This window comes from Sylvia atricapilla, chromosome Z, assembly GCF_009819655.1.
Source record: "Sylvia atricapilla isolate bSylAtr1 chromosome Z, bSylAtr1.pri, whole genome shotgun sequence".
Classification (NCBI taxonomy): domain Eukaryota; kingdom Metazoa; phylum Chordata; class Aves; order Passeriformes; family Sylviidae; genus Sylvia; species Sylvia atricapilla.
Genome location: NC_089174.1, coordinates 84,906,370 through 84,928,591, shown reverse-complemented (window position 1 = coordinate 84,928,591; position 22,222 = coordinate 84,906,370). Strand labels below are relative to the sequence as shown.

Below are 22,222 nucleotides of genomic sequence, written 5' to 3'. Positions count from 1 at the left end.
CTACATGTAGTGCTACCACTGAAGGAAACCAGCAAATATTATAATGTTGACAATGACAACAGTAATAAGCTTGTGTTAACATATGACCAGGGAAGGTACATCAAACCTCTTTGAAGAGGCTTATGAAGGTTGGTACCATTTTTGAACAGCCTTCCCATTTGAGCTTCTCATGTTGTCACAACCAGCAGAAACCACCTGCCACATGAAACATGCAGAGGAGGCACGGTATTCTCTGAGACACCAGCCAGACACATGTAAATAAACCACTGTTTATTATTTATGTAGCACTGAGGTGGAACCATCTGTATGGCTGCTTTGCATCATGCACTGCCTTCCAGGGAATGTGGAAAATGCTGCACACATATATATCAGTCACCTTCTTCCCAGCAGACTGATGGATGGATCCTGTTTGCTACAGAAGCAAGAACATCTGTACAGAAACTTAACCTGGTGATCAAGGCATGCATCTGTGGCAGCTGGAGCTGAGGACTTCCTTCCCTTGCCTAGACAGAGGCACGACCACTGTGATTTGCAGCAAACCCACATCTTTACAGGATCACCACCACACCTGTGCCACATCAACACAGGCTCCTGAGCCTCAAGCAAGCCCTGAGTCTTCAGCTACAATGGCATGGTCCATGCTGCCAGGAGAGAAGTTACTGACCCATCAAACTACACAGTCTTCGAGAGAAAGGTCTGTCAAACACATGAACTGCAAAGGAAAACAGCTTTCTCCAGCTTCCTGCATTACAGCTGACAACACAGAAGATGACCGTGTTCATACTACCTCATTAGTCCTACACACCAATTTTGGAGAACCAGGTGCTTCTCACATCACCATCATTCTTCTGGTCTTTCCATTGTCTCTCAGACTGCTTCCACAGCTCTGGTTAAAACTTAAAAGCTGAAGACCTTGGAAGATTTTCCACCAGATGGTACATCAAGATTTCCTTACCCTCTGGACTTTCTGACACCACATGCTTCCTGTTTTCTTTCATTCCCTGAAGTTTTAACTCAAGAAGCTGCCTCCTTCCTCATAATGACTAAGGAATGTAATGCTTACACTGGGACACTCAGTCAGGATTGTTCTAAAATGTGACAATAAAACTGATATCTGAAGATCACTGAGGCAAAATAGCAATGCATTTTCAGGTCAAATATGCTCAGGTAATTTTTCAGGGCAATGGCAGATCTGTTGTTTTTAAACACCATTCTTGAAAACTCCCTGCCAGTGAAAGACAGCCACCTAGACTTGTGAAAAGATTTGTGAAAAGTCCAAGTAATCAGAATCCATACAAGTGACATTAAGCCTCTGGCTGTTATCTTGCAAAATAGATCATATGAGCATTCAGACATAACATCCTAAATATCCTTTAAAAATCTAGTGCAACAAACAGAGGAGATGAATGCATTCGTCTCCCTTTAGGCTTCCTATATGTTGTCTGGTCTAAGAATATGGATCAGTTAGCAGCTGGGTTAGTGACCCACATCCATATGGATAAGCTGGACACACGGGCTGCCAAGGCCAGCTAACATGACTTAGCAGAGTGGAAATTGTGCTCCTCTGGCCAGCAGGTTTGAATTCCCTGAGGTCACTTAGGGCCTCTGAAAGATAGTACGTGTGTAAATGTTAATAAGACTTGCCAAATTACAGAAGGAAAGGCGATTATTTTGCAAAAACAAAATACCAATTGCTAATGGGCTTGGTTCAGAGATCATCTCAGCAGTCTAAGGTGTGTAGAGATGAAAACTGCCAGCCTGTGTCCTGCTCAGCAGGCTCCAGCTCTCCTGCCTCTGTCTCCATCACCTGCCACAGGCTGTGTCAGGGAAGGTGAGATGGCAGAGGCCCCTGCAGCACACCCTGTCTCCCCAGCAATAGCAGGGAGAAAAATCTGTAAAGCTGAGAACTCAGCTGATGTGCCACCTCAGATGCAGCACAGATCACTGATCCATTAGTGGCAAACTGGCACCCCAATCATATGCCTCAAAGCTAGTTCAGGTATTTTTGCCCTAAAAGATACCGGTCTCTAGGAGATACTTCCTAAGCATCCTCTTTGAATAAAGCATTAAAGATGATGCTCCTGATGCTAATTGGAAACTTCAGCCTGTTTTTCTTAAAAAAAAAAAAATGAGGCTTGTGCTGTCACACTTCTCTCAATAGCTTCAACTTGATTGCTTGTTTGAACTGAACTGGGATAGAGACTCAGAGCTCTGAAGGCTTTTTGTGTTTATACAAGCTTTATAGAAATCAGCCTGAGATGCCAGGCCTGGAGAAATGGACACTGGCTGACTTCACACACACAACACCTGAAAAGCTACATGAAAGAGATCTAAATGTGAGGAAAAAGACTTATTAAGAGCTCACAAGCTATCATAAAGTACTTTTTTCATGCATGGAAAAAGAAGGGCTTTTTTAGTTCCAGTGATTACAGAATTATTCAAGTTAGTGCTTCATTCAGCAAAAAATCCTTCTACAGAAATATGTAACACATTATCTGCCCCTAGGAAAGGGCAGCAGGACCAGCAGATAAATGTATTAAAAGCAGTATTATCAAAATTAATAGAAAGAGATGGGGTAACATTTCAGGCTTAAGACCTCTTTTCCACTCAATTCTCCATGGGCCTAAACTATTATAGATCATAGCTTGATTTATGTATGCAGTCCAAGCATCCCTCACCAGGGACTAAAAATAAAGAAATCTTACACTCATCATCCACAGCTAAAGATAATGGCATTACAAGCTAAAATAAAAATATTCCAGAATAATTTTATCAGGAATGTGAAATCTGAATCCAAATATGAGCATTTTTAGTAAACATGATCTGTTGCTCCACTGTGTCTAAATGCTTTCAAGCCTCTTGGCTACACATTTGATACTGGGCAGTAAAAGCTGGAAAAGGAATTAAGGATTTACAGCTAGTGATAACTCTGGTTCACTCTGTTTACAAGACACTTTTGATGCCTGCTAGATACTATTATTATTATTATTCTATCAGTACTTGTAAGAAGACTGGAATATTAAGTGCATACCAGAAAGATAAATATGTTGCTTATATAGTATCATATTGCATGTATATAGACAAGAATAGCTTATATTTTCCTGACCACTACATAAATGTTGCTTACTCCTTGCCTATAGGAACTTAAACCTTTTACCTCAGCTCATTAAATGGACGGTTCTTTTTAGCACATCAATACTGAAAAAAATCAGATTTACGAAGCTGCATTTTAACAAAAAATGGGTAAATTTTAAGACAGTAAATAAGCTGCAAGAGCTTTCTATAGCTATTTGGATTAGCCAATAACATTATGCCGACATTTAATAATACATGCTCAGGGTTTTTTTCCTGATTCAGCATCTACAAGACAAATACACTTGCACCAGTTTTTCCCATCTCCTTAACCTCTTGTTTCAGCCATTGTATGGCAGGAGCAAGAAGAAAGTATCTAAGTCACCACCAGGCATTACATATTGGATTCTATGATGCCACCACTCATAAACTTAATAGTAATGTGGTTGAATTCAACAAAAGATATTAGAAAAAAAATGGCTACATTTTTAACTAGACTACCAGACACATTAAAAAAAAAACTTTAAAAGTAATCAAGTCTACCTCAGGGAATAACGAAATCCCTCAAAATAATTGTCTATATTTTTTAATTAATTAAAAAAAAAAAAAAAAAAAGCAAGGAGTGTTTAAATCACAATTCTTGCCTTTCCTGAGTGTCACCAAAACCTCCAGCAGTAATTATGCCTTTCAAACACATGGCTGTAACTAGGGATTACGACAAACAGTTACTGGAACAGAGAAAGCCCAAGATGTAGTTTCTGTGAAGGGCTCTGGAGTTGCCTATTATAAAGCAATCAGCCCTGCTGGAACGGGGAAAGCACCCCACAGCTCTCTGTCTGAGCAGCACAAGGAACAAAGGCAATGTGCCTTTGGAAGGAACACTACAAAATCCAAGCAAATGTCTGGGGTAACAATTTGATACCAACACTGTATGTGACATTCAGCTCTGTAAAATCTGACTCTTGTTTTTAAAAATATGTGTGCTGAGTTCAAAATTCCAAATCCGTGGGCAATAACCTCAAATACTCCTAAGTTAGAACATTAAGTCTGTACAGTGGTTATAAACCTCTCAAAATTTTAGACACCTCTCTTGCATGGTCAGAGCCATGGCACCATGATCACCAGGACCTTCAGAGCTTGCTGGACTGGGAGATATAAAACCACCTCTGCTTTTTCAGCTGCCAGTGATGATTTGGACAGAATACCCAATGGGCACATTCATCAGCAGTGATATGCTCAGTGGCTTCCTTGGGGAGGACAACACAGTGGCTTCCAAACTAACGGGCAACTGATCTGCAGCTGAAAGAGCTGAACAGCTGAAAGAGTGAACAAAGCAGATAATGTGCTTTGATGCTGGGCTTACCTGATGGGGTGCTTCTCTCCATGCACTGCTTCTGAAGATCCAGGCTCCGCAGCTCCTCTGTGCTGGCGTATTTCATGACAGAGTTGATGGAGGTGAGGGTGCTGAGGAGCTGTGAGTTGAGAGAGCCAATCTGGGAGTGGGGCTCCCCAAAGGCTTCTGCCAATTCACTGTAGTTTTCAGCAAGCAACATCTGCTGCTCCTGCAGCAGCTTCTGCACACGTTCAATGTAGTGATCCAAGCCTGTCCTCAGCTCAGAGGGAGGCAGAGGGCTCTCCAGCTGACCACTGACGGGGTCGCACACAGACTCTCCCCCAACACCTATGCTCCTGGTGCCAGCTGGGACAACCGGCAACGGAGGGGGCCCGCAGGCAATGCTCCTCATTTTCAGACCAACCAGGTAGTTCTCATAAACACTGATCTGTCCAATGCCGCAGTCTTTGGTTTTTATTGCAGAAGGCTTCTCAAAGCCAGGGTGGCTGGAGAGCACGGTGCCCACTCCGACCGAGCGCAGCTTGGCAGACGCCTGCACGTCCTTCACCCTGCCGTCCCCCACCGCCACGCTCCGCAGCTCCACGCCCTCCGTGCTGGTCTGCTTGTCACAGCTGCTCAGAGTGGTGTTAGTCCCACACTCTGCCAGGCAGGCCACCTCCGTGCTGGTGCACTGGTTCACCATCTCCAAAGCAGTGCTGGTTTGCTGGCTGGCTGTGGAAGGCACGGCCATCACCGTCGCCTCTGCCCTGGGCACAGCCTCTGTGGCTGTTTCACGGGACACGTGTTCCTTGGGGACACAGACCACCACGTCCACCGAGCAGTCCCCACAGCCCACAGACCTCACTGCTCCAACCTGTGCCACCTGGCAAGGGCTGGGCACCTCTGGCAGCTCGTCTGTGTTGACACCTGTCTCACAGACATTTGTCTCTGTGCCCACTGATTTATCATGCAGCTCCATGGATCTCCCTGTGCCCTGGTCTTGCACCTCTGCCCTCTCCCTCACCAGCCACTGGCTCATCAGGAGCTCAGGGCCCACAGCTGTGCTCTGCATGGCAGGTCTGCAGGAGGTGCCAATGCTGCTTGTCTGCAGATGGTTCCCCACTGAGGAATCAGCAACGTCCACGTGGTCTCCCACCATTTGGTCTCTCGTTTGTACAACAGCTTCCACCATCCTACTGACAACATGGGGCTGAGCCATCGTGGCTTTATCCACCTTTTTTCTAGACCCAGCCGCTTGCAACTCCTGTTTTAATTTGGTCATTTCCCTGTCATGGGTGGTTTCCTTTAACTGAACCTCTAGTCTGTAAATCTTCTCCTTAAGGGCTTCGATGGTCTGCTGCTGAAGCTCTATCTCTTTCTCAACCTCTGTAGACAACCCAAGCATGGCCTCTGTCACCCCAACTCCACACTCCCTCATTTCTTTCTCTGTTCCCACAGCTACTTCTTTGTGTTGCCTTGCAGATCTGCTGTATATAATGACATCATTCATGTTCTCATCAGCACCCACAGCAACAGATCGGGCTTCTTTTGTGGGGCTTTCTCTGCTCACCCGAAGGTTTGCTGGACTTTCATAGTTGCTATCTTGGATTTTTTTCTCCAGGGCCTGCATCTCAGCAGTCAGCTGCCTGAACTCCTCTATTCTCTGAGAGCTCTGCTCCATGCTCTCCATCTCCTCCTCACAATCTATATACAGTTCTCCACCTCTTCTCACCTGAGACATGTGTTCCCACTGCTCAGCATTTCCCGCGCTATAGGATCGCTTTCTGAAACCGTACGTGTCATTTTGAGTGGCTTTCCTGTGGTTTTTGAGTTCAGCCATCATGTGCCTCTTCTCCTCCTGCAACACTGAAATTTTGACCTGCAGCACAGGAATAGTCTTGACTTGCTCCTCGAGCTCCTTGAGACGCTTCAGGGCAATTGCCATTTGCTCCCTGATGTGCTGCAGGTGCAGAGGGCTCACGTTGGTGACGGGTGTGGATATTCCCGAGCTCATGGGGCTGTGACGGATGGAACTGCCCAGTGAGGAGCTGAAACAGGCACCATAGTCCCCGTTCCCCTGATACCCATTCTGCAGGTGCTGAGACGCGTGGCTGTACCCACTGGATCCCACAAAAGAGGGGAGGGAGCTTGTGGAGCCCATGCCTCCAAAGCTGGAAAGTCGAGGCCGGCGGACATCGCCAGGTGTGACCTGCATCATCCTCTCCTGCTCCAGTCGCCTCCGTGTTTCCATGAGGGTTTTTGTCACAAGGAGGTTGTGCCGAGGAGGCTGGGGGGAGGGAGGAGGAAGCTGTTTATTCTCTGGGACAGTTAAGTAGGTAGGAGATACTTCAAAGGAAACTGAGGGTTTTGCAGGGACAGACAAGGTTACTTGACTCCTCGTCGACAAGGACTGCTTGTTCTCATCACTGTTTGATGAAGAGAGAGACTCTGTGGAGGTCCAGCCACTGCACTGCCCACCAGTGCTCTTGGTACCCACTGAGGCTGGTACAGCTTTCCTCCTCTTTCGAATATTTAGTTTCTTAATGGTATTCCCCTTTTGTATATCATCCACATACTTCAGAAAATCCAAGTCTAGCTGGTAGCCATAAGGTGTTTCCACAAAATAGGGGTCTTTTCGTTCTTTTTCATCTTCTCCATTTATAGTGACTTCCTCTTTTTCTGGAAAAGAAGAAACAAGGTCAGCATTCAGCAAGCTACACACTCAGACACAAGCATGGAAAGACGGGTGCTCACTGCACACCAGAGGCAGAAACTGCTGCTGCAGCCCAGTGAACAGACCGACTTTCTGCTGACTGACCCTTTACACCAAATCCCGATTGACTTTTTAAAAATTAATCAGCGGGTTTTCAAACGCTGCGAAGGGCATGCCCACGTAAACGTGAGCACGAGTACCCTGAGATAACTCCTGCTAATGAAAGGGGCACGGCCAGCAGCTCAAGGGTGTCCTTGCTCAAATCCTTTCAGTCTTCCCGTGCCCCACCAAGCTTTCACACATGCAACATTGCCATGTAGAGACCACAGGATTACAACATACCACACGAGAATCATCTGGAGAACAGCTTCTCTAGAGGGTGCATTCGAGCAGGCAATGGGAACTCTGACCCTGCTCCTTATGCAACTGATGCCACTAGACTTTGCTCAGCTCTGCAGCGCTGTCTCATGGCTCTGGGAAGTGAGAGCACCAATTTGCTCTCACCTCAGCTCACACTACTTCCACCAGCACCTCTGCCTCTTTCTTTTTAAACTCCATGAAGCTCCCACCACCACGACAAGCAGCAAGGCCCCCTTCCAGCAGGTCCCAAACCTCACTGCTCAGGGAAAAGAAGTGCACCCACCCTGCCCTCCAGACACAGGACTCACCTGTTCCTGAAACAATCTAAACAAAAAAGTTCAGTACGTCTGCTGGATTTTCCCAGGCTGCATATTTATATGCAGCACTGCCATACAATCTGGCTCATGCTTGGCAGGAGGAAAAAAAATACAAATAAAAGCAAAGAAAAAGGAAAGGAAAAAAAAAAAAAAAAAAAAAAAAGAAAAAGAAAGAAAGAACGGAAAGAAGGAAAAACAACTAATCCAAGTTATGCGCCGGAGGAATAATAATAAAAGCCGGCTTTCCGGTTACCTGACTTAGCCACATGTCTCTGCCCCCACAGTGCAAATTTTCCAGCCACGTATGGCTGTCCCAGCTTCATGTGTCACACGCCGGAGCCCTGCCTCCCTGGGGCTTTGCTCCGGCTTCACCCCGTAAGGAAGAGCCGCCCTCCGCCGCGCTCCGCCCGCTCCCGAAAGGACAGCTTCGGAAGCCTTCTTAAGGGAATACAAGCCTCGGGGAAGGAGGAGGCAGGAGGGCAGAGATGAGGGAGGAAAAAAAAAAAAGAGAGGAGAGGGGGGAAAAAAAAGAGAGGAAAAAAAAAAAAGCGCTCTCGACTCGCAGCAACTACAGGAAGTGACTTAATGTTGTACTGAAAAGGTTTGCGTTTGTGGCGGGGGGGAAGCTCCTGTTTTTCCAGTCTCCTTGGCTTACTTAAGGAAAGCTTAGCCTGCAAGCAGCGTGGCTGCTTTCGTGGCGATCCGTCGCGGTTTTTTGGCTAGCACGGGACATCCCGAGCTGTAGGTGGGAGGAAGGACGGTGCTCAGAAGAAGCTGCCATCCCCGGTTCGGGAAAAGAACGGGATGGAGGTGCACATTTCAGTGCGGCAGACCAGGTCACCTCAGTACCTCTGCTGTGCAGACAGACAGACACACAGACAGACACAAACAACCCCCCCGGAGCACATGTTTCTGCTGAAAGACCAGAGTGTCGCTATGGTGTGGTATTTACTGACAGATACACCCAAAATAGCCATCTGAATACCACTGGAAGCAAAAATACATGCATACAAAAACACTTCAGACACACGAGGACACGCAGCTCAGTTCTGTCCAGCAGGACTGCCTCAATGTCAGGCAGAGGAAAAAAAAATCTCAGGACTCCCACTGCTATGGAGAGAATGAGAGTATATTCTCTAAATTACTCCTCTTCCTCCCTGAAGTCAGTACTCTGTGCCCAGATTCTCATGCTGGCTCCATTCCCTGCAGACAAACAACTCTCCACACCCCACAGCTCCACACCCTGTGTTGGTCTTGCCTGCACCCTAGGTTTGTGCCCACTCTCCTTGTCCCTCATTCCCTGTATCCTCCTGGATTCTTTTTGCCTTCTGCTTGTACTTTGGATTTCTCAACCATTTTTTCTACTTACATCCATTTGCTTGCACCACCAGTTATAGACCAAAATCTGGTTATACTCTCCCCCCTCATTTCAGGTTTGGTTCTAGTCACTTTACCCAGCCCAGGTAAATTCAAGCTCCAGCAGTTTTACCTGTTGTCCCATTTTCCCCAGTTCCTTTCCTTTGCTTGTCCTGGTCCTTGTCTTCCCAGCCAGCAACATCTCTAATTTTCCCATCACTACACCAGTGTGTTCAAACAGTTTCTCTAAACTGTCTTTGGGAACAATGCATAAGTGTTGTATGGGGGAGGGAGGAACAGACTTCTTCTGTGAACGGCCTAGGACTTAAGAATTAATGCATCTTAGGAAAAAATATTCATAAACACTCTAAAAGGGCATGCAAATCTCATGTTCAGTCATGAGAGTCAAACTGGGATTCTCTTATATATTTTGTTCTTCATAGAATTAAGACTGCTCGACAGGAACTTATAAAAACTAAATATAAAAAATAAAGTAATAAAGAAAGTACCACACTGGCACTGAATCCCTCACTAAACTTCTCCACAACACATGCAGACAGCTCAGTGTCTTCACAGTGGAATGTCTCTGGTCCTCAGCTTAAGCTGGCAGCACTGCCAGGACAGAGTTTCTGTGTGGCACAAGACAGAGCATGGAGCTGAGTGCCTGCTGCTTCTCCTTAAAACAACACACTGAGCATTCCACAGATGCAATCCCAGTATTGTCAGCTGATCCCTGGAGACGCTTCTTGATAATGTTAGGATGAAAGAGGACCAGGCATGCAATCCACTGCCACCAACACAACACTGGTGCAGCATGCAGGAGCAGTGCCAAGCCTTTGTGCATTCTGTTGTCTCAGAGAAAGGGCCAAAATGGTCCTACCTGCTAAAAGTGAAACAAAAACCAAAATGGATGGCTGTTTTGAAGCAATAAAAGTGGCTTTGTTGGTTCCAAAAGGGGAAAAAAATCTAATAAAACTGATTTTATGCACCTGGTGAGGGTGCAGCCCTTTTCAGCCATTAGGTCGTGGATGAACCATGGATACACTGAATTCCTAGCTGTGGTGGGTGTGTACCAAATGCTACACCAGCAGGTACCCCAGATTAACCTCAGGGCAACCAGTGTCCCTTCATGCCCAAAGACCTGAAGTCAGCCAAAGATTCCCATGCCCACACACACAGAAGTATTGCAGCAAATTGTACCACACAGTACAAACACTTGTTAGGCTTTTTGTCTCATCCTTTGCCAGTTGATCAGGGACATTGCTAAAGTTAGAACTATTCCCTAGCCTCTGTAGTGTATCAGGCAAATATCAATCATATGTGCAGATGCACAAACACGTACATTTATGTGTGTACAAATGCTGCAGACACGCTTCTTTTCATAGAAAGGAAAGGTTGGAAAAGACCTTTAAGATCATCAAATCCAAATGCAATGAGACACAAACACATCATGTTTTAAAGCCAGTACCAGTGAAGCATAGAGACCTCGTTGTGGTACTGTCATTATTAATGCATTTCTCCAGAGGTACACAAAGACTTCAGGATAACCATGGGCAGGACACAAGTAGCATTTAAAAAATGTACTCCTCAATTCTCACTTTCTGTACTGCTGGGACTGGCTCTGTCCAAACATTCCAGTCTTGCCAACTTCTATTAAATTATATCCTACCCAATGCACAACACAAGAACATCAGTATATTAAAATATTTAGTCAGCTCAACCTGAGTCCACACTAATCATGGCAGCTTTCAGACCAGGAGAACTGGAAAAAGAATAGAATATTTAATTTCTGTGCTACAAGACTTCTCAGGAAGACAAAAGCAAGGGAAATGTGGGCAGACATTGAGTTCTGGTTTTGCAAGCTAGAAAACTTATTGTAGAGCTGCCTTGGAGGGTCCAAGAAGAGCCAAAAGAAGCAACTGAAGATCTGTTTCCAACACTGAAAGTCTCAGGTGCCTTGAAAAATAGAGATATCATATGTTAAGCCTTCTCTCCCCATCTAGTTATGATATCCTCTCTAACACAATTTTTTCATGGATCTGACTGCTACTAAAGTAGTATTTTTCACTGAAATATTGTTATGAACAGCTGTGGCAGTGTGAAGCACACCACAGGTGTGGAGTACACACTGCCCCAGCTGGCTGCTCATCTTCTGCAAGGAGCAAAGGCACCACAGCACAGGAATCAGGCCACCAAGCTGCTCATGGATCAGGCTGTGGAGCTGGGCTGGCCCAGCTCTGCTTGTATAAGAACACTACCCAGAACACTACCCTGCACTGTGGCTTTTTCTCTTTTTCTGCCATGCAAAACCAACCAATAAATACTGCCTTGTAAGGAAGGTAATCTGTTTTGCTCATACTCAGTTAAGCTCCAAGCAAAAGTGATTTAACTCCTGATGCGCCTGATGCTGTTGGGTATGGGGCACTACAGTGCACACCAGAACTCCCCAGCCAGAGAGGAGTAACAGACCCTGCTGCTGAACCCACGCTTACAGGGATGGAGGATTCTCCTGTTACAGAGGAGCATTTACTGCCCATTTTATTTACCAAACAAATAAATCTCCAGTGTAAAATGTTTGCTGCAAATTTAATCTGAAAGAAAAATGGGGGGTAGAAAACTGGGAAAACATTTATATATGTTTTTTAGATTACTTTTCAAAATTTATGTGTCAATACCCCCAGCTGGAGAGCTGACTTTTAAATCTGACATCTAAATACTTAGTACTTAGGGTGCAGGCTGTAATCATAAAATGGGGGATAGCAACTTCCTTGATTATAACAGAGAAGGGATGGAGCTACACTGTATAGTAAACAGGGGTTTATTTCATGATGTAGATGCTCCAGCTCAGGTATTTGCAGTGGTTAAACCGCAGAGATCTGAATTAAGGACAGGACCTTAAGTCAATGAACATAAGCAGCATCAGTTGAAGAGAGATGTTCAGGTGGCTGGACACTGGGCTAAGATGGCCCACTTACCATGCAATATTAGTGAAAAAAGGAATTTAAAGAATGGATCTGCTCTTTTAATACCATGCTGTTTCTAGGATGATTACAGCAACAGGAGAAAAAAACAATCACAGCCACAATGCAAATAACATTAAAAGCATCACTACATGCCCTCACAAGAAGTGCCTCTCCAGCTTTCTTGCAGGCACCCCCCATAGGTGCTAGGGATGTTGCTGGAAGGTTTCCCTGGAGGCTTCACTTCTCCAGGCTGAACAACTCACACTCCCTCAGCCTATCTTCATGGGAGAGATGCTCCAGCCCTCTGATCATCTTAATGATCCTCCTCTGAACTCATTCCAGCAGGTCCACATCCCTCTTATGCTGGAGGATCCAGACTTGGACACAGTATTCCAGGTGGGGTCTCACCAGAGTGGAGAAAAGCTGGAGAATCACCTCCCTTGACCTGTTGGTCACACTCCTATGGATGCAGCCTGAGATGCAGTTGGCTTTCTGGGCTGCAGATACACATGGCTGGGTTATTTAGAGCTTCTTGCCTAACAACATCCCCGAGTGCTTCTCCCCCAGGCTGCCCTCAGTCCATTCTCTGCTCAGCCTGTATTTGTGCTCAGGATTGCCCCAGCCCAGAACCTTACACTTGGCCCTGCTGTACTTGAGGAACAGACCCACCTCAAGCCTGTCAGAGCTTCTGGATGGAATCCCTGCCCTCTGGAGTGCTGACCACACCATGGACAGAGCTTGGTATCACTGGCAGATGTGCTAAGGGCGCTACCACTGATCACATCACCAATAAAGACATTGAACAGCACCAGTCCCAGCACTGACCTGTGTGTGGGGCATTCACTGATCTTCACTCGGACATTGAGCTGTTGAACATTTACTCTTCTGAGTGAAAACATCCAGCTTGTTATTTCTACATCCATCAAATCCACATCTCTCTAGTTTAGAGACCAGGATGTCGTGCATGATAGTGTCAAATACTTTGCACAAGTCCAGGTAGATGATATTGGTCAATCTTCCCTCACCCCACCATCCACTGTCACCCCACCAGGGAAGGCCCCCATATTTGTTGGGCATGGTGTGCCCTCAGTGACCTGTCGGCAACCACCTCCTTATTTTTCATGTACATCATTTTCAAGAGGATCTCCTCCACGATCTTACCTTGCACTGAAGGGAGACTGACTGGCCAGCTCTTGGCTTTGGTACTGGTGATCAGATGGATGTACTAATCTGGATGTCCCCCTGTCACCTCCTCCTCAGGGGTCAATTCCTCAACCACAGAACTATTTCTTAACCTTGCAGAGGTTAAGAAGGGACTCTAGCTTTTATTCTTCTCTTTGGCACATGTTTGCCAGTTATGACAGAGCATTTTGGTATCACATAGAAAATGCTCAGAATGCTTACCAGCCAGCTAATCAAAGGAGCATATATGTAGTGAATAGCCCTTTTGGTGTCACAACAGGCTCTTTTAAGGTCACATTACCCATTTTTACACCATTAAATGTTTTCTTTCACATGGCACAAAAAGACTTACCTACAGAATTTATATCTGAACATCATACATCCACAGCTAAAAGTTATTTCTGTGAGCTGAAAGCAAAAATCACCCTCTGAAAACACACCTTTTGAACCTTCTTGAGACCTTTTAATGTCTAAAACTTCGACTTCTAGAATCAGTGAACTGAAAACTTGCAGCTGTAACAGAAGTTCATTTAAACTAGAAAATACAAACTATAAGGAAGTTGTGCAAATTAATTAACCCTGAATAAGGAGAGAATCCTTTTTATGAGAAACATGCTCCTGGGAAAGTAAAAATCCCAAACATCTTGAGAGTGACTGCAAAATGCCCCCCCTATCGAAATTCACAAAATCTGCTTCATATTATTGACAACTCCATTATTTGAGGCTCACAATAAATCTCCTTTTGGAATAAGAGTACTTTGGAATAGGAATACATACTCAATTGCTCAGTATCTGGCAGTTTTGTGCTGGGACATCTTGTGCATGCACCATCTCGAGGCCATCAACCACAAAAACTGAGAGGCTAGGCTGTCTTGCCTCCATCCCAGTTCCTGACTCAGAAGTCCCAAGGGCAGTGAAAGTACTAATGGCAGGAAGCAGGGCATGGGTGGGAAGGGATACAGTCATTACCTTAGTGCCCCACCAGCAGCAAGGAAGAGCAGAGCAGAAACCATGGTGGTGCCTGCTCCTGTTACCAACAACACTCCTACCTCTGGACAGAAAAAAACTGGAACAGTGGCTACTTTGGCAAATTGCTGTCACAATTCCACCTGTGGGGTGTCCTGGGCTCTGAGCATGACCACCAGGTCTATTGTCAGGCAAGTCAGAAACAGCCTTAGTTGTATTTCAGTGCTCCCCAAATCATCCTCCACCAGTGTCCCATTAATGCCCATGTCAAGCAATGTGACTGAGAAAGAAACAGCTTTTGTCTTACACTGAAAGCAAGTGATGAACACAAGGTTCACTCCCAGTGTTGGTGAAGCACCTTGCTGTCCTCTGTGGCCCCACAGCTCCCCTACCAACCCCTGAAAACGTGGCACACCTGCCCCACTCTTCCAACACTACATCATCCCCTGTTGCTTTACACTACTTCATTATCACAGTGAAAGTGACAAAGGAAAAAATAGTTACAAAGTTCAGGGCTTGAATCCACATACAGGATGGACATCACAAAACTCAGGTAAAAAGCTGGTAAAGCAAAAGAGGAGCAAACCTCCAAATTCTGCTCTTCCTTTCTTATTTATTCAAATCATCTCCCCGAGGAGGTCATGGCTGTAAGCTGGGTGTTTGCCTGAATATGTCTTTTAACACAAAGGTGCATCAGTGTTACCTGCTGAAGCACAAGCAAAGAAGGCTGTATTTGCTTTCTGTCTAAGAACAACTGAATCACAAAACCAAAATATTTAGATTTATAATGTCATTACCTTTCTGTGCTTCTAAATCTCTGAAGAGGTGAAAAGTGGAGAATTGATACATAGGGCTATTGTAGCAGGAATAACCATCAGGAGAGAACCTGGACTCCTGGGATATAAACCTGCTGTGGAGTACTAAAACTGATTTACAGTTTTAGTTTTGTCTTACAGCTGTGCACAAAGTGGAAAAAATGGAAGAATTGTCTTCTGTTGAAGAATGGTTCAACAAATATTTGTTCTTATGAGTCCTGGAAGAACATTATTTTGTCACATGCTTGCCTTTATATTCATTTTATACTGATTCCTTCTACAAGAAGTGTATTGCTTTCCAAACTTCAAAAGCCTAAGTGATTTGCACTTGCCAAAAAATTTGAAAGTTTTCCTCTGCATTCAAATAGTTTAGAACAACAAACTGATTTTCTCAAAAAAGTTTAAAAAGCAGTCACCAGATTAAATATGAAAAAAGTCATTATTAGTATTACTTCTCTATGTTCATTCTCAATAACTGAAACCAGTGATTTATAGTTGAAAGTCTATGAAAAATATTCAAAATTAGCAACTTCGGGGGCAACAGCTACCTTTCTGCTTTTGAGGTGATGTTTTGCAGCAATTAGGTGCACAGCTCCCTTCACTACAGCTTTCACAACACTGATCTTCCATGAGAAAATCTGGGCTTGTTGAAGGAAACAAACTAAGAGTAGTTTGAGTATTTAAGAGTAGAAAGAGTACATAAGGACAAAAATAAAGTGGCTACCAGAGGTGCCTTAAAACACAAGCACAAGTTCCCTTCGGCTGGCAGCACTTGAGAGAAAACCTGACTACCCAGCACCATTAAAAACATGGAAAAAACCTCTCTACACATCCCAACTTAATATCCTGTCAGACCATCAAGGGCTAGTTTTAGCAGAGCCAGCCCTTCATCACCCAAGCTCATCCGAGGGTCTCACTCACCGATCCATGAGAAGCAAACCCCTGGATGTTGCCGTGTTCGGTTTTTCAGCAAATTAAATCCGAAGCACACTTTCCTTTGCCTTAAAGGGACTGCACAGTCCTGACACATCAGCAGGCAGGGAGCCCAGTGGTTGCTACAGAGCATTTATTTATACTCATTTGGAATTTCCTGAGACAGTCCCAGCCCGGCAGCCAGCCCAGCCCAGCGCCAGCGGTTTCCTTCACAGCACTTCACATGCTGTGCAATGCCTCTGGCTCCCCAAGGGTTAACATACATGAAATGGGCAGCAGGACAAAAGGAACTGTACCAAGTGACACACTAAAATGATGCTGGGTTTCTGGTTGTTTTGTTGGTGGGGTGTTTTTTGTTGTTGTTGTTTGGTTTGTTGTTTTTAAAAAAATTGTTTGTTTGTTTTTGGTGGTTTTTGGTGGGTTTTTTTGTTTGTTTGTTTTTGTTTTTGTTTTTTTTTTTTGTTTTTTGTTTTTGTTTTTGTTTTTTTTGTTTTTTTGGTTTTTTTTTTTTTTCCTGAAGAAGATATAAGTTCTGAAAGGGAACTGTAAATTCAGGTTCACTTCTCTTCCACCCTGTGTTCTCCCTTCCTCCCCAAGCCCTTTACCCCCACCCACCTCTCTTACTTCTCACTCCCACATGTGGACTGAGAGCACAGAAAGGTTCATTGATATAATTTGGGCAGAACAATTACCCCTGTTGTAACCACCATGGCTTGCAATTTTGTCTGTGTTATATTCAATCTTATTTTATTTATGCTTCTCAAAGGCAGGTTATAATTTGAGGGATAAAAATAAAAACTTTTAGTATATGTTTTCTTTTTTTTTTTTCCTGAGGCACAACCAAAATATACAAGATATCCTTCATGCTAGTGAAAGCACTTTGAAAACAATGCACAATTTTTTCATATTCAGTTTTTTTGTTTCCACATAACACCAAGTATTATGTAAGGATAACTGGATGCAAGAAGACTCATATCTCAGCATCATAAAAAGAGCCTCAAAGCCCTCAGCTCCATCTCTCTTCACCTCTGCTGACAACTGTTGCTGTTAAAAGGTGACAGACTCATTTAACAAGGGCAAAGGTCCTGAGACTTCACAGGACTAAAGGAAAAAAACACTTAATTTCTATAAAGATTCTCAACAGTTAAAAAAAAAACAAAAAGGGGGAGAACATGAATTCTCAAAACAATTTCCAAGTTCCTTGCAGACTGGAAGAGCTGTGCTTCAAACAGAAGTAGGATCTTGTGCTGAAATGGCAGGAGCAAGGGCCAAGTCCACCACAATGCCCTCAGCTAAATTTGCAGACTTCCAATAAAAGTGTTTCCTGAGTGTCTTGATAGTTTCAGTGGCATTTAATATGAAGCAAAGTAATATATAATACTTCCAGGCATCAGCTGTTGGATTCTAAAGTAGGTTCTGCCCTCTAGGTAATTTTAAATTATTTCCTTGAATTACAAGTCATTGATGTATCCAGTATAAACCACGAGCTCACAAAAAACAGTCTGAAGAACCCAGCTTGTTTCATCTATGGACCACAAAGGTATTGAATTTTAAATTAACTTGGTTTGGCCTGTGCTCTAACCACTCCATACGTGAAGAAAAGCAGCTCTCCATAAAATATTATTTGGGAACCATTCCTAACCACGGTTTGAAGTTTCTGCTAGAAGACAGAAAAACTCTAGGGCAGCTCACACTCAACCTGTGCTTTCAGTTCAAGAAAAAAGCAGAAATTCAGCCCTTGAAACACTGCTTTGTCTTCAGCCACCACTTTGTGCTTGCTGCTTTTCAGGCCCTATCTTTCAACCTGCCAGGTGAGAATAGGCAGCGTACAGCAGCACTGGGTGTCAGTGGTGGGCATCTCTAACTCCATCAGCAGGTTCTTCACACCAGGCATGGGAGATAATTAAAATACCCATCTAGTTTTCTGCTGTGAAAACAAACACAACACTTGGAATGGGGAAGCCAAGAGAAGAGAACATTATTCTCAAGAGTTAAGATTCTGCTCAGAGGAAAAAAAAAATATCTTAACATTATAAGGTTTCATTTTTCTAAAAAAAGACAGCATGATATCCTGTTTAGAGAAGAACAGATTTTAGCAGCTGTCTCCACATGCTCCATCTGTTTATTGTTACTCTGCGGTTTTGAGGGCTCGACATCTGAACAGGCACTTCATCAGCTCATGCACCTTGAGTGGACTGTCCTCAAAACTCTGTTAACCCAGCAGGCTGAAAAAGACCTCAGGAGTGAGTGCAAGTAATAACCCATAGTGTGTATCAGCACATCAGCCCTGGTCCAGCAATTCAAATATGGAGCCACATGTCTGGGTGCCTAAACTCAAAGGCAAAGAGCATATAGGTATTTATTTTCTTGGCCTTTGAGATCATTAAAATGTCAAAAAAACCCTAATTCAGTTACTGTTTGCAGTAGAAACAAAACTGAGGTCAGAGCACAGCTCCCCAGGGACCAAAAAACCCGACGTGGTCTGAAGCAGAGTGAATGTGAGGTTTGGTGTATGGGCAGCCATCCAGCTGATAAATTCTTATCTAAAAAGCAGGTTATTTCACACCCCTTTTGAAAACAAAAGGCAGAGAGGGCACAATGGATCTGTGAAAGGCAATGGATGAAACACAGCTCTTTAAAACACATGCCTCCAACAGACCATTTCCTCAGCAATGGAGTGCCTCTGCTTGGAAAGAATGAAATAATCTGCCTGATTACAGTGATCCAGTTCAGGGCAGCAGAGCTTGGCCATACCCACCACTGTCAGGTTTATGCTCCTATCCCCAAAATCCAGCTGCTGCATTTTGATGCAGGTTGGATATGTGCTTCTTCTAGATTTTAATTCTAAAATTAAAATTTATTCTAAAATAAAAATTTAATTTAATTCTAAAGAGTGGGCATGTGCTGTTTTGTTTGCTTTATTTTTTTTTTTTTCCTCTACAGCCTTCCAGAATTTGGCAGCTGGTTTCCACAGAATGATTTAAAACCTGCTAGCCACTGAGGTCAGACATGAAACTGATCTGGCCTATCTATCTCCTCCCCTAGCAGATGCCTATGGAAGGGCATAAGAAGCAAGCAAACATACAGCAACATTTCTCCCATTGGTGTACAGAAACCTGCAACTCTGAAATTTCCAAAGCTGTGGTGGTCCAGGATGGGTTTTAAGTCACAGTGTCAAATGTATGTTTTCAGATGCAACTGATAAATTATGTAAGCCCATGTTATGTAACCCCATGTTATCGTTAAGTGTCCATCTAGTTTGGCATCACATATGAATGAACTTCAGCTACTTGGTGTTTTGGGTGCCCTCAGGTAAGTAATGATCCCATTGTGACTGCTTGGCAAAGCTTATGGTAAGAAGTTTTGTTGTGGGAGAAAGTAGAGCATTCAAGCATTCATATCTGGTGAAATTATTTTTTTGTTTCTTAGAACCACAGAATCACAGAAAATTTTAGGTAGGTAAAGACCTTTAAGATGATCAGCAGTTAACTCAGCACTTCTAAGTTCACCACTAGAACATGTCCATTCCCAAGCACTGCATCTACATGTCTTTTAAACACCTTCAGGGATGGTGTTTCCACCACTTCCTTGAGAAGCCTGTCCCAAGCTTGGCATAGATTTTGGTGAAGAAATTTTTCCTATCCAACCTTCCCTGGCACAACTTGAGACCTTTTCTTCTCATCCTGTCACTTGTTGCCTGGGAGAAGAGGTTGACCCCCACCTGGCTACAGCCTCCTTTCAGGCAGTTGTAGAGTGGTAAGGTCTCCCCTGAGCCTCCTTTCCCCCAGGCTAAACAGCCCCAGTGCCCCCAGTCACTCCTCACAGCACTTGTGTTCCAGACCTTTCCCTGCTCCATTGTCTATCTCTGGTCTCCCTCCAGCACCTCAGTGTCTTTCTTGGAGTGAGGAGCCCAAACCAGAACACAGGATTTGAGGTGCAGCCTCAGCAGTGCCCAGCACAGGGGGACAATCCCTGCCCTGCTCCTGCTGCCCACACCATTGCTGGTCCAGGCCAGGATGCCATTGGCCTTCTTGGCCCCCTGGGCACTGCTGGCTCCTGTTCAGTCCCTGTCACCAGCAGCCCCAGCTCCTTTTCCTGTGGGCAGCTTTCCAGCCCCTCTGCCCCAGCCTGTGGCCCTGCCTGGGGCTGTTGTGAGCCAAGGGCAGCACCCAGCCCTGGCCCTTGTTGAACCTCCCACCACTGGCCTCAGCCCATGGGCCAGATGTGCAGATCCCTCTGCAGAGCCCTCCTGCCCTCCATTCCTCCCCACATCAGCAGTCCTCTGGAGTTGGTGTTGCCTCTAAATTGTGTGCGTGTCCTCGATGTGCCCTCATCCAGATCATCCATAAAGATATTAAACAGGCCCCAGTACTGAGCCCTGAGGAACACCACTGGATGTAATCCATCCACACCACTCTCGAGGCTCAGCCATCCAGATGTTTTTTTATCCAGTGAGTAAAACCACTGAGCCATGAGCAGCCTATCTCTCCAGGAGAATGCTGTGGGAAACAGTGTCAAAAGCTTTACTTAGCCCAGGCAGAAACATCCACAACCTTTCCCTCATCCACTAAGCAAGTCACCTTGTCAGAGAAGGATATCAGGTCAGTTAACCAGGGCCTGCCTAATGGGATCGATGGACAAGAAAACGTGTCCTCTAAATGTACCATGTGAGTGATAAACTGATAAATATGCAGTACATCACACAGTGGCAGAATTGGACAGTAAAGCTGGACTGGGTGAGGAGATGCTACACACAGTTTCACAGAGAGATGTCTCTCCTGCTGCTGTGGTGGTGTCTTGTTTTGTGGGTTGAGATGGTCTGGCTGAGCCACACTTAGGTTTGCAGAGTTGTAGTCTTAAAACTTTTCTCTGCAAAGGGTCAGGTAGGTAGTAATTTTCTCAGAATTGTCTACAGTGCATCTTCCACAGCACTGAAAATGGGTTGTGAGGAAGCAGAGGAGGATTGGGGTTTCAGTCTTCACTCTCCAGGGTACAGACATGGAGAAGTCCCTGTGCATCACTGGGGAGAGCTGGGGTGAAATGAAGCACTGGAAAAAGGCACAGAGTATTAGGGAAGCATCCTGGATGGCAGACACAGTCTGAGAGAGAGGAAGGGAATAGGACTGTAACTAATGATGACAAGGGAGAATGGTGAAAACCTAAAGGGTGATGCAGTGGATGCACAGCCATGTAAGCACACTCAGGTCCTGACAATCTTAAAAGCTATATAGCAGCCATCTGTCTCCACATACAAAAAACAGAAAACAAGAGCAGGAGGGAATGATTCTAGACAGGAATACCTTTTTTTTTTTTCTACAAAAGTTAACATATCTTTTTAACTTAGAAGTTAAATATCTTAACTTTGTCACTTAAGATATGGAAAAAGATATCTAAAATTGAAGAATCACAGTTCTGCTTGAGGGAGGGGGAGAAGGGACTTAGCCATGGACTTACTGAAGTAAAAAAACCCTGGTGATATTTGTAAGTCCTTGAAACCTGACTGCCTTGATCTTCTCTTTATCTTTGTACCATATGCAAATATTAGTCTACTTTTTTCAACCATGGCCATGCACTTTACTGTATTTTCTTGCACTGTTCTGTTGTTTTGGGTTGGTTTTTTTTTTTTTTTTTGAAAGCTGCACATTTTAGATTTACAAAGCAGTGTACACGAAGTGTTAAAAATTGACCTATTTGCTAGTATTAGACCTGAAATTCTAGTAACAGCAGTGGAGTTGCACAAGTGTTTCCCTCTATTATTTGATCTGCAAACCATATGACAGTGCTGCAGGCAGAGAGGTTGGCTGTGTGAACCAAGGGTAGGGAAGGGGCTAGGAATACATCAACAACATGCCCCTCAGCAGTTAGAGGCTACTCCAGACAAGGGATGTCTGGTTTAAATAGGGAGTACAGTCTGTTCCAAATTATCAGGTTATTTGATCCTCACCCTAATCTGACCAAACCTTCAAACCCAGATATTAAAAAGTCTGTGTCCCCTGTCTTCCCTCCCTCCAACTTCTAAATACTGAAGGGCAACACAAAAAATATCACAGATGGCCCCTTATATGTTGAAGGAAATCAACATACTGTTATAAAGAAAAAAGATATAGGAATACATTAATTAAAAAAGAGGAAACAGTTACGTAATAAAACATTAATTACAGTGCAAGATAAGTAGGGAGGAGACACTGGGCAAAATAAAGGGGTGGACTGTG

At 44.4% G+C, this 22,222-nt stretch overlaps 1 protein-coding gene across 6 annotated transcripts in view; it reads right to left on the bottom strand.

Moving 5' to 3' along the window:
- KANK1 (KN motif and ankyrin repeat domains 1) overlaps positions 1-22,222 on the bottom strand; it is a 132,045-nt gene that overhangs the window by 21,708 nt on the left and 88,115 nt on the right. For 3 of the 6 annotated variants that reach the window (XM_066339541.1, XM_066339540.1, XM_066339542.1), the window contains one exon: positions 4,436-7,084. In XM_066339541.1, the coding sequence (XP_066195638.1) occupies positions 4,436-7,084 (2,649 nt within the window). Of the gene's footprint in view, positions 1-4,435; positions 7,085-8,048; positions 8,158-15,998; positions 16,323-22,222 lie in introns of those variants that run through there. The other 3 variants (XM_066339538.1, XM_066339544.1, XM_066339539.1) reach the window with 3 other exon arrangements.